This window comes from Notolepis coatsorum (genome assembly GCF_963971535.1).
Source record: "Notolepis coatsorum genome assembly, contig: SUPER_19_unloc_2, whole genome shotgun sequence".
In the NCBI taxonomy this organism is placed as follows: Eukaryota; Metazoa; Chordata; class Actinopteri; order Aulopiformes; family Paralepididae; genus Notolepis; species Notolepis coatsorum.
The window spans coordinates 253,937-266,070 of NW_028174858.1; the positions used below are offsets into that span (position 1 = coordinate 253,937).

Genomic DNA, 12,134 nt, shown 5'->3' on the forward strand with positions numbered 1-12,134 from the left:
TCACTTACTGATCTGTCTAGTTCACTCATCTGTGGGTGAGTAGCAGAAGACATTGGAAGCGTAATATCTTCATGACAAAAGGCACTTAATTTGTTCAACAGAGATCAAAGCGCCTCTTCCAGGGGTTCCTGTATAAGTTAGATTCAGGGTTACACGTTCCTGGAGTCATAATATTGGGATCAGCGTTTCCGTTAGCCGGTAATTACCGGTATTTGACCGGCAAAATCTGTTGAAGTCCGACATATTTAATCTCTCCGGTCATAATGTCCGGTGAAAATAATTCCCTCTAAGCACAATTTGATTATTTGAATTGTATTAAAATAGGCTAAAATTAAATAGCCTATGCGATGAACGAAACAATCATTACATTTGTTTCATTGTTGCTTCACCAAGCAGGTCTGTCAGCGAGAGCTTAGTGCTGGGTTTGCGAGAAGCATGCAGCCGCAGAGCCGAAGAATCCACCAGCTGTGCCGGCACAGTGCAGTACTCTAATTCAGCCATTGGCAATTCAGCTGTTGGGTGGGGGGCGCTGCTGAGCGGTCCCAAGATGGGGCCTGAAAACAGCTGAATCTGCTGCCCTGCAGCGGCATACTCTCGCAAATAAGTCGTTGGGAGGTGGAGAGTCATCACGCAAACCCACGATAATGTTGCCGTCTCTCTCTGCCAAATTTCTCAGTTCTTCGCTTGATATAATTAATACAAATGTCCAATATAACGGAATTCGTTAGCTCATAAAAATGTGATTATAACAGACTGTTGTTTATTAATGTCGGGCCGACTGCCCACAGACACCTATTTGATTTAAAGTCAGCAGCAGCACGGAGTCTCTGGACTTATTTTATTTGGAATATAATGACTGTATACGCAAAAGTAGCCTAGTTTTAAGTTAACATATTATAAATCTACATGCCTTGAGGATGTCATTCTTTATATAGCCTGCCTATCAATTGTTTTTAAGCTCCATAAACTCTGACCGGAATTTCTCTCATTTGACCGGTAGATTGAAATCTACCGGACACTGAGGCCGGCAAAAAAAAATTCTAACGGAAACCCTGATTGGGACGTCTTTTCATTTGTCTCACCAGGTGCTGATGCCGCTGCCAGTGTGGTATACCAGAACGACGAGGGCATGTGGGTGACGGACTTGGCTTATTATTCTTCCTTTGAGAAGGAGGTGGTTAGCAACGTGCCAGAGAGCGTTGGCCAGTGTCAGACTGAGGACTTCGTTCCTGCTTGTAAGTATCTGCATATGACCTCTACCATGGGTTCTACAGAGTTCTAGAGCTGTTCTGGCCTCTACCCTGGGTTCTACAGAGTTCTAGAGCTGTGTTGACCTCTAGGTTCTACAGAGTTCTAGAGCTGTTCTGACCTCTACCATGGGTTCTACAGAGTTCTAGAGCTGTTCTGGCCTCTACCCTGGGTTCTACAGAGTTCTAGAGCTGTTCTGACCTCTAGGTTCTACAGAGTTCTAGAGCTGCTCTGACCTCTACCATGGGTTCTACAGAGTTCTAGAGCTGTTCTGACCTCTACCCTGGGTTCTACAGAGTTCTAGAGCTGTGTTGACCTCTAGGTTCTACAGAGTTCTAGAGCTGTTCTGACCTCTACCATGGGTTCTACAGAGTTCTAGAGCTGTTCTGACCTCTACCCTAGGTTCTACAGAGTTCTAGAGCTGTTCTGACCTCTAGGTTCTACAGAGTTCTAGAGCTGTTCTGACCTCTAGGTTCTACAGAGTTCTAGAGCTGTTCTGACCTCTAGGTTCTACAGAGTTCTAGAGCTGTTCTGACCTCTAGGTTCTACAGAGTTCTAGAGCTGTTCTGACCTCTACCCTGGGTTCTACAGAGTTCTAGAGCTGTTCTGACCTCTAGGTTCTACAGAGTTCTAGAGCTGTTCTGACCTCTACCCTGGGTTCTACAGAGTTCTAGAGCTGTTCTGACCTCTAGGTTCTACAGAGTTCTAGAGCTGTTCTGACCTCTACCCTGGGTTCTACAGAGTTCTAGAGCTGTTCTGACCTCTAGGTTCTACAGAGTTCTAGAGCTGTTCTGACCTCTAGGTTCTACAGAGTTCTAGAGCTGTTCTGACCTCTAGGTTCTACAGAGTTCTAGAGCTGTTCTGACCTCTACCATGGGTTCTACAGAGTTCTAGAGCTGTTCTGACCTCTAGGTTCTACAGAGTTCTAGAGCTGTTCTGACCTCTAGGTTCTACATAGTTCTAGAGCTGTTCTGACCTCTAGGTTCTACAGAGTTCTAGAGCTGTTCTGACCTCTACCCTGGGTTCTACAGAGTTCTAGAGCTGTTCTGACCTCTAGGTTCTACAGAGTTCTAGAGCTGTTCTGACCTCTAGGTTCTACAGAGTTCTAGAGCTGTTCTGACCTCTAGGTTCTACAGAGTTCTAGAGCTGTTCTGACCTCTAGGTTCTACAGAGTTCTAGAGCTGTTCTGACCTCTAGGTTCTACAGAGTTCTAGAGCTGTTCTGACCTCTAGGTTCTACAGAGTTCTAGAGCTGTTCTGACCTCTAGGTTCTACAGAGTTCTAGAGCTGGGGTTCCGTACAGGGTCAGGGTGACAGAACGTACTGGCAGGGTTGTGCACCGTGTACAACTCTATGATGTGCTTTGGAAACTACTTTTTACAGCTTCTCTCTCCCTCCAGTTATTTGGAATTTGTTGTTCATTGCATATGTCCTCTTGCATAATTCTGATTCATGCAAACAGTTATCATTGTCTCCTCTGCAGCTAATGGCATTCAGAAGATCATTGAGGATCAGGAGGACTTTGAGAAGGAGCACCAGTTCATGCAGGTTCGTCAGCTCTCTCTGGTTCAGGCCTTTGGAAGGACGTGTTACTCCATCTGGCCTGGGTTCACATCCCACCAGAACCTGATCTCCCGTGTCCCACTCCCTGCTACTCCGTCTCCCTTTCACATGGCATACAGATAAGATATTCCTTTATTGATCCCATCGGAGAGATTTGGGCAGCATGGGGGGAGGGGAGGTACAGGTATGGGCAGGGTCATGGTAGAAAGACATGTTCTGAATATAAAAATATGATAATGGGTTATATTATGAGTCCTGTGTCTCCACTACTGTCTCCCTCTCGACCTTCTCTCTGGATGAGCCACAAGACCTTCAATGTGTCCAAAGACGAATCCGAGCATTGTTCTCCTTCTCCCTCCAGGAGGATCAGATGGAAGCGGCCAGCGGTGGCAGCCCTGGTCCAGCTCACTCCTCCTGGACGCCTCCCACCACCGACCACATCCTGCTGAGGGCGTCCCAGGTGTCCTCTGAGTTCGAGACGGGGGACCAGAGCTACATGCGCCTCACCCTGGGGCAGTTCTTTGAACGGCGCTCTGAAGCTCTGGGCTGTCTGGACGCTAACCAGGACGAGGACTGGGTCAAACGGGTCAGTAGGTGGTCCTGTGTAGTAGGGCTGGGCGATTAATAGATTTTTCGATTAATTCGAATGAATGATTTTGGACGATTTTTAATCTATTTTCAAAAAATATATATATCAAATTTATTTTACAAAAAGTGATGTTTGGTGAAAGTTCGATTTGCACTTTATTAATCCCAATAGGGAAATTCATTCTTGTTTGATGATCAAGAGGCACGTTTTATTTGTTTTAAGTGAAGTTTGGTGAAAAAGCTAGTTTTACTATTAATCCCAATAGGGACATTCATCTTTGTTTGATCAAGAGTACCGGTAACCTTTTATATTATATATATATATCTATATATTATAAAAAAAAATATGTAAGTGAAGATTGGTGAAAGTTAGGTTTGCACTTCAATCCCAATAGGGACATTCATCTTGGTTTGATACTTTTTTTGTCAAATAAAAACAATGTTTTTTTTTTTTTTTTTTTTTAGCTCAAGAGAAAAAAATCGATTAAAATTAAATTAAATTAGATTAAAAAAATAATAATCTGGGATTTTATTTTTAGGCCATATCGCCCAGCTCTACTGTGTAGCTCAATGGGTAGAGTGCTTGTTCCTTTTGATATGGCACTAACATGTTCCATTGTGAAGCTCTTTGACTAGTGTTTGTGGCGGGAAAGCGCAGGTCACCACCTCCAGGTCACAGCTCAGCAGAGCCCGTCCCTGCTCTGTGTTTGGAAATGTGTTCTCTATCCTCTGGCAAATATTACATCACTATGGAAACGTGGTTCTCAAATATTGTAAAGCAGTTTGCATAATAAGGACGTTGAAACCTCATAATAATAATCACCCCTTGGTGTAAACTGGGGTGTTTAAATCCCCTTGTTTCGCCGTCTGAAGTGGCTCGGCGTGTCCTCGTGTGCTGGGAGAACACGTGATGCACACTGGGGAGCTCTCTTCTCCTACGGTGCCCCGTAGTTTTGGTTTGTGACGCCTAAAACAGAGGGCTGCCTGATTGAGACCCTCCTATAGTCAAGCAGAGACAGCATGGTGACCTTTGACACAGACTATTTCCCCTTCCAGACTATTTAACTTGATTAATTATTGGATGTCATTAGACTAGTGCTGTCAATAGATACTTTTTAACTAATTAATCTCACAATTATCTGTAATTAATCTAGATTAAAAATAGCATTTTTCTACTTAAGACCGAAGCTTGTAACAGATATTTACTTGAGTAAAATCATGGAATTAATGTAAAATCAACACAAAGAAAGTATATTTAGATTCAAAGACTATTTTAATAGCTTTCTTTGAATACAGTTTCTCTCCTGTGAAATACAAATGTTCAACATTGACTCAGCTAGACCGCTTTCTTATATCGGCGGCGCTAACAGAAATGAAAATTAAAAACAACCCAGGCCTATGTTAAAGTGCAGATTGGCTTAGAGGACGGCAATGCCTTGTATGAACTACCAGTCATATAAATCATATTAACAAAAATGTGTTCCATCTTCATGTCATTTGTATCGCACTTTTCATACAGAAATTGCAGTTCAAAGTGCAAAAGCATCTAAGATCATGAATTTATCATGTATTTGTATATCTCTTCACAACCCCCAGGTTGAGAATCACTGCTATATAGCACCAATTTCATCAACTAGTGTTCAAAAACGCTGTTAGACCTTATTAAGAGGGTGTCCAATAGGGCTGTCCCCGACTAAGGATTTGGATGGTCGACTATGATTGGCCAAAATTTGCCGTTAGTCGACTATTGGTAGACAAAGAAAAGTATAATATTTGTTAAAAAAAAATTACATTTTATTTTATCATTCCATTTGGGCTGTGGGGGGTGCTTAATGTCTGAAGGAGTCGACTGAAGGCTTCTTGTCCTCTGCAAAAGCACGCAATTGGTCCACTGATGGATACATCTTGATATTTGTCTAGTGTGTTCATTAGACGGGTGAAATCCTCTTTCAGTGCCTCTGTGCCTGTTTTCGTAGGCAGTTAGCCTCTGGTATGCGTGCCATTAGCGTTAGCCACGCTTCTAGGCCTCTTTTCTTTTGGAAAGAATGATAAAAAAAACAAAAGAATTATTAAAAAAAAAAATTGTACTCGACTAAGAGTCGACTACGGCTCCTTTCGACCGGCTAATCGACTAATATGGGTCAGCCCTAGTGTCCAACCTCAACAATATTATAATGCTTTTGAGTGGTTGTCTATATAATAGCCTCTAATAATCTATATATAACAGTCTCTAATAGTCTACATGTAACTAGTCTATAATAGTCTCCAATAGTCTATATACATAACATATAATAGTCTACATGTAACTAATCTATATATAACCGTATTTAATAGTCTACATGTGACTAGTCTATAATAGTCTCCAATAGTCTATATACATATAATAGTCTACATGTGACTATTCTATATATATATATTAAGGCTGTCAAAGTTAACGCGGTATTAATGCGTTATCGCCCGATTCTATTAACGCCACAATTTTTTTTAACTCACGGTTAACCTTTAAGAAAATCTATTTTTTTCTTTAACTTTTTTTATTATTATTTTTTACTAGACTTCACTCGGGTGTATTATTGATGCTCTCATTGATGCTATGTTTGTTTCTGAAGTGTGTGTGTGATATAGAGAGAGAGAGGGGGGTGAGAGAGATGAGGAAGGGGCAAGAGAGAAAGAGAGCTGGGAGAGTGTGTGTGAGAGAGGGGGGGTGTGTGATTACTCAGCCCTTGTGTGGGTGAATGTAACAAGTTCCTAACGTTTTCTTTCCCCTATTTCATGTTTTAAATTATTATTTTCTTTTAAGTTATTTTGTGCATCACTCTGTTTTGAATTTGATGCAAATTTGCAATGCATGAGGGTCATCCTTTTGTGTTAAATGGCTTCATAAAGCAAGCATTGACTCATGTTGATAAGAGTATTAAAACTTGGAACTTGAAAAAAATATATCTGTCTCTAATAGTCTACTTGTGATGTTTCCCTGTTCCTCCAGCCGTCCTTTGGTTACATCATCACCTCTCCAGAGAAGAGGGAGCCGTTTGCCCTGATCCACCCGTCAGAGTTCTCCTCCAGAGACACGTCGGCTCACAGTGAGACTGCTGAGCTCAGCCAAGCGGATCAAACACTCAGCCCAGGTCTGTGGACGTCCCCTCTCTCCTCCTCTCCAATTCTCTTGTTTCCCTTATTTCTGTCGGGTGTTTTTAGTTACACATTAACCTCTTAACACATTGAGTTCCACGGCCCCTTCCGGGAAGTGCATTAGGCCTTGCCGCCCATTAACCCCATGTAAACGCTCACCTTGTTTGTAGAGCTAAACCTATATTTTATATTATAGCTATGGGTCTAATAACGCCGTCGATTGTCAGTGGGTTTCTTCCGGTCAACGTGCAAAAAACAGATTCTTTTTTCATCTATACATTTCCGTTTTATACCGTGGTGAATATGAGTATAGTGGTAGAGTGATCCTGTGTAATTCCAGGGAACTCTGTCAAAACAGCCCTTTAGTCAAAGCCACTTATCACGTTGCCATTTTTCGCCCGGTTATCTAATCATCCTGAAATCAACGCTAGATTATTGGTATTATGTTTCCTCGTGCTTACAATGAAAGGAAGGTTGGAGCGGGGCGCACCTCCGTGCTGTGATCGCTGCCAACGGGACACAGCACACACACACACACACAGACACAGAGCAATCGCGGGGAAAGAAATATCGATATCAACGCAATATTGGTAATATAGAGTCCTTACCTGGTCTCTGGTGTACTGCAAAAAGAATAATCCAATTATCTGATCGCCATTCAGGATATTCACAGCGACCCTCTCTCCGATCGGGCATTGCACATGAACGGGCGGGCGGGGTCAGTTGTCCAAGCCATCCCTATAAGCGCTTGTTTTGCCGGAGTGTTTAGGACCCGCCCCCACGCCGCAGCTCGGTAGAGAAAATAAACAACATTGTTTAAAATGGAGTGCAATAGCGGCCGCAAGGCGGTAGGCGGCGGTATTGACCGTCTGCGATCTCAGACACATTCAGTACAGCATGCACAGGCTGCCCCGATGAATTATGAATGGCAATAGCGAATAAAAGAAATACCGAAACAGAAACTTAGATCTACGTTTCCGGCACTCAAGCGCTGGGCCACAGAAGTTTCAAGTGTCTTCAATAGTTGTCATACAGAAGTACAGAATACTTTTATACAAAATGCTTCTTTCTGTTATGCTCCAGAGACTGTGCTAGACAAAAAGATAAGTATGAAATAAAATAGTATAGCATGTAAAAAATAGAAGTCACGTATGTAGACACAGTGTTCAGTATATACATATGTACAATGTTCAATGCAGAATAGAAGTAACTGAGTTACCATACAATATACTATGCAATATCCTAATATACAATATACTATATAGTGCAAAGCAGAAATGGGATGAGGTACAATTTGTACAATTTACAGTAAGGTGTACTGAGGCATGGGTTGTAGTGCAAATCCTTTACCAATACATATCAGAAAGGTAGATCTCCGTTTTCGGCAACCAAAGGGTTAACAGGTGGCAAGAAAAGTGGCATTTTTTTTTACTTTAATTTGAGCACTGCATACTTTTTTTGCAAAGCTTAGCTTTATACTTATAGCACATGCATGAGCCTGGTCTCTTTTGAAAGATAACATTCTGAAGTTACTAGGGGTGGGAATCACCAGTTTCATCACGATACGATACAACATCGATTCTTTGGACAATTCTTTGGACAACGATACGATATTTGGCAATATCACATTCTGCCACGATATGATACGATTCGATTCAAGTGCCTGCGATCGATATGAGACGATATTATATGCCCATTTAACAGAATCAGTAACATTTAGATCAACTCAAAGGCAACGGAAATATCATTTGACATTTTAATTTTTGAGCTCTTCAGACATTTAAATGAAAAAGAATCTATTGTTTTTAATAGAAATAGACCTCCTGTACCACATTTTGATGTATTGAGCTTTAAACTTTAAGTTAATTATTTTGGAACTCACAACACGCAACCTAAAACCCCTTCCTCTCCCAAACCGTTCCTACAATTTTATGTTGCATGATGATCATGAATACATTTATTATGTATTGTATTTTTTTATAGTGGTGGGACTCGATAAAAAATGTTAATCGAATTAATTTTACATTTAAATTTAATTTAAAAGAAGTTAATTAATCACATTTTAATCTCATCAATATTTAATGCGAAAAGCAAATGTTTCAATTCAAATGAATTTCGGTATACGAGTGAATCAATGAATATACATACGTTTAAGCAGCAAAATCCTGTATTAGCTACTACACAGACCAACAGATCAATGCCATTTTTAACAAAATGCAGCAATTTTTGGAATAATATATATATATTATAGCGCAAAGGACCTTTTGTAAACTCAAGCACTTTCGAGGTAAAAGTAAAACCCAGTACTTTCAAGTACATTCCAGAACAGTTGACCATTGGAAAAAAAAAATCTTGATTGATCTCAATTTCTCTTATTGAATTTTTTTTATGAACAAACCAGACTAAGAGAAAAAGTAATTAGCCATTTATTATACTTTATACTTATAGCACATGCATGAGTCTGGTCTCCTTTGAAAGGTAACATTCTTACACAATAAAGAAAAATCATCATGCGATTAAATGCATACATTTTTTTTTACTTTTAATTCTTTCTGTAGTTAATTCATCGAAATGAATGCGATAAAGTCCCAGCCCTAATTGTTTATGTTTAAATATCAACATTATCTGTCCATCCTCAGTAAATTTACTATCAATATAATATACTCCCCTGACTGCATCGTCTTTCCAAACACACACACACACACAGAAAGGGAGAAGGCCCCCCCCCCCCCCCCTTCCCCAGTCCCCCTCTCTGCTGTTCTCTCTATGGCTCTGATCAGGGTTAGCCCCTCCCCCTTCCCCAGTCCCCCTCTCTGCTGTTCTCTCTATGGCTCTGATCAGGGTTAGCCCCTCCCCCTTCCCCAGTCCCCCTCTCTGCTGTTCTCTCTATGGCTCTGATCAGGGTTAGCCCCTCCCCCTTCCCCAGTCCCCCTCTCTGCTGTTCTCTCTATGGCTCTGATCAGGGTTAGCCCCTCCCCCTTCCCCAGTCCCCCTCTCTGCTGTTCTCTCTATGGCTCTGATCAGGGTTAGCCCCTCCCCCTTCCCCAGTCCCCCTCTCTGCTGTTCTCTCTATGGCTCTGATCAGGGTTAGCCCCTCCCCCTTCCCCAGTCCCCCTCTCTGCTGTTCTCTCTATGGCTCTGATCAGGGTTAGCCCCTCCCCCTTCCCCAGTCCCCCTCTCTGCTGTTCTCTCTATGGCTCTGATCAGGGTTAGCCCCTCCCCCTTCCCCAGTCCCCCTCTCTGCTGTTCTCTCTATGGCTCTGATCAGGGTTAGCCCCTCCCCCTTCCCCAGTCCCCCTCTCTGCTGTTCTCTCTATGGCTCTGATCAGGGTTAGCCCCTCCCCCTTCCCCAGTCCCCCTCTCTGCTGTTCTCTCTATGGCTCTGATCAGGGTTAGCCCCTCCCCCTTCCCCAGTCCCCCTCTCTGCTGTTCTCTCCATGGCTCTGATCAGGGTTAGCCCCTCCCCCTTCCCCAGTCCCTCCCTCTGCTGTTCTCTCTATGGCTCTGATCAGGGTTAGCCCCTCCCCCTTCCCCAGTCCCCCTCTCTGCTGTTCTCTCCATGGCTCTGATCAGGGTTAGCCCCTCCCCCTTCCCCAGTCCCTCCCTCTGCTGTTCTCTCCATGGCTCTGATCAGGGTTAGCCCCTCCCCCTTCCCCAGTCCCTCCCTCTGCTGTTCTCTCTATGGCTCTGATCAGGGTTAGCCCCTCCCCCTTCCCCAGTCCCTCCCTCTGCTGTTCTCTCCATGGCTCTGATCAGGGTTAGCCCCTCCCCCTTCCCCAGTCCCTCCCTCTGCTGTTCTCTCTATGGCTCTGATCAGGGTTAGCCCCTCCCCCTTCCCCAGTCCCCCTCTCTGCTGTTCTCTCTATGGCTCTGATCAGGGTTAGCCCCTCCCCCTTCCCCAGTCCCCCTCTCTGCTGTTCTCTCTATGGCTCTGATCAGGGTTAGCCCCTCCCCCTTCCCCAGTCCCCCTCTCTGCTGTTCTCTCTATGGCTCTGATCAGGGTTAGCCCCTCCCCCTTCCCCAGTCCCCCTCTCTGCTGTTCTCTCTATGGCTCTGATCAGGGTTAGCCCCTCCCCCCTTCCCCAGTCCCCCTCTCTGCTGTTCTCTCTATGGCTCTGATCAGGGTTAGCCCCTCCCCCTTCCCCAGTCCCTCCCTCTGCTGTTCTCTCTATGGCTCTGATCAGGGTTAGCCCCTCCCCCTTCCCCAGTCCCTCCCTCTGCTGTTCTCTCTATGGCTCTGATCAGGGTTAGCCCCTCCCCCTTCCCCAGTCCCTCCCTCTGCTGTTCTCTCCATGGCTCTGATCAGGGTTAGCCCCTCCCCCTTCCCCAGTCCCTCCCTCTGCTGTTCTCTCTATGGCTCTGATCAGGGTTAGCCCCTCCCCCTTCCCCAGTCCCTCCCTCTGCTGTTCTCTCCATGGCTCTGATCAGGGTTAGCCCCTCCCCCTTCCCCAGTCCCTCCCTCTGCTGTTCTCTCTATGGCTCTGATCAGGGTTAGCCCCTCCCCCTTCCCCAGTCCCCCTCTCTGCTGTTCTCTCTATGGCTCTGATCAGGGTTAGCCCCTCCCCCTTCCCCAGTCCCCCTCTCTGCTGTTCTCTCTATGGCTCTGATCAGGGTTAGCCCCTCCCCCCTTCCCCAGTCCCCCTCTCTGCTGTTCTCTCTATGGCTCTGATCAGGGTTAGCCCCTCCCCCCTTCCCCAGTCCCCCTCTCTGCTGTTCTCTCTATGGCTCTGATCAGGGTTAGCCCCTCCCCCTTCCCCAGTCCCCCTCTCTGCTGTTCTCTCTATGGCTCTGATCAGGGTTAGCCCCTCCCCCCTTCCCCAGTCCCTCCCTCTGCTGTTCTCTCTATGGCTCTGATCAGGGTTAGCCCCTCCCCCTTCCCCAGTCCCCCTCTCTGCTGTTCTCTCTATGGCTCTGATCAGGGTTAGCCCCTCCCCCTTCCCCAGTCCCTCCCTCTGCTGTTCTCTCTATGGCTCTGATCAGGGTTAGCCCCTCCCCCTTGTGCTGGGACGTGCGTTAATGAGGTTAAAATGTCATTCTCTTTGTATGTTTTACATATCATCACAATTAAACTACCATTTGTTTTACAGTAGGCCTCCCGTCTCAAATGTCTTAGTCAAAGTCATAGGATTGTAAATGACTTTAGTCTTGGTTTATTAACTAATGACAGATTAGTTGACTCAGAGGGACAACCCTAACCCTAACCCTATGTTGCATAAAGCTAGAATAATGATGTATTTTTCTTTTCTTTGCAGAGGACCTGGACAAGACTATTGAAGCTGCTGGTGACCGGATGTCCCCTAAAGGAGACACTGATCCACAAGCTTGTGACCAAGAGGTATGGACTAATATTTATTTGTCTGGTCAGACCTGGTCCAATAGTGTTTGTGTAGCATTAGTTTTAACTTGCTCTGAATACCAGAAGGTATCAATATGATTCTGACAGGAATCAACAGAGGCAGAGGAAAGAGACTTTTAATAAACTGACCAGTCTTGTATTAACACAAATACCAAATGCTCACAAACTAAATCAAATGAAACACGGGTCCTTTCTGATAAAAATCCACCCTCCAGGCACCCAAGTGGCGACCCATGTAACGTGCTGCG

General features: G+C 44.5%; 1 protein-coding gene across 1 annotated transcript in view; it reads left to right on the forward strand.

Moving 5' to 3' along the window:
* The window catches only part of cep192 (centrosomal protein 192), a gene marked incomplete at its 5' end in the record, with an annotated part of 187,767 nt that overhangs the window by 39,613 nt on the left and 136,020 nt on the right, over positions 1–12,134 (forward strand). The window contains 5 exons of the mRNA XM_084338489.1: positions 1,086–1,235; positions 2,731–2,795; positions 3,172–3,396; positions 6,385–6,526; positions 11,783–11,865. Coding sequence (XP_084194615.1) covers positions 1,086–1,235; positions 2,731–2,795; positions 3,172–3,396; positions 6,385–6,526; positions 11,783–11,865 — 665 coding nt within the window. The remainder of the gene's footprint in view (positions 1–1,085; positions 1,236–2,730; positions 2,796–3,171; positions 3,397–6,384; positions 6,527–11,782; positions 11,866–12,134) is intronic.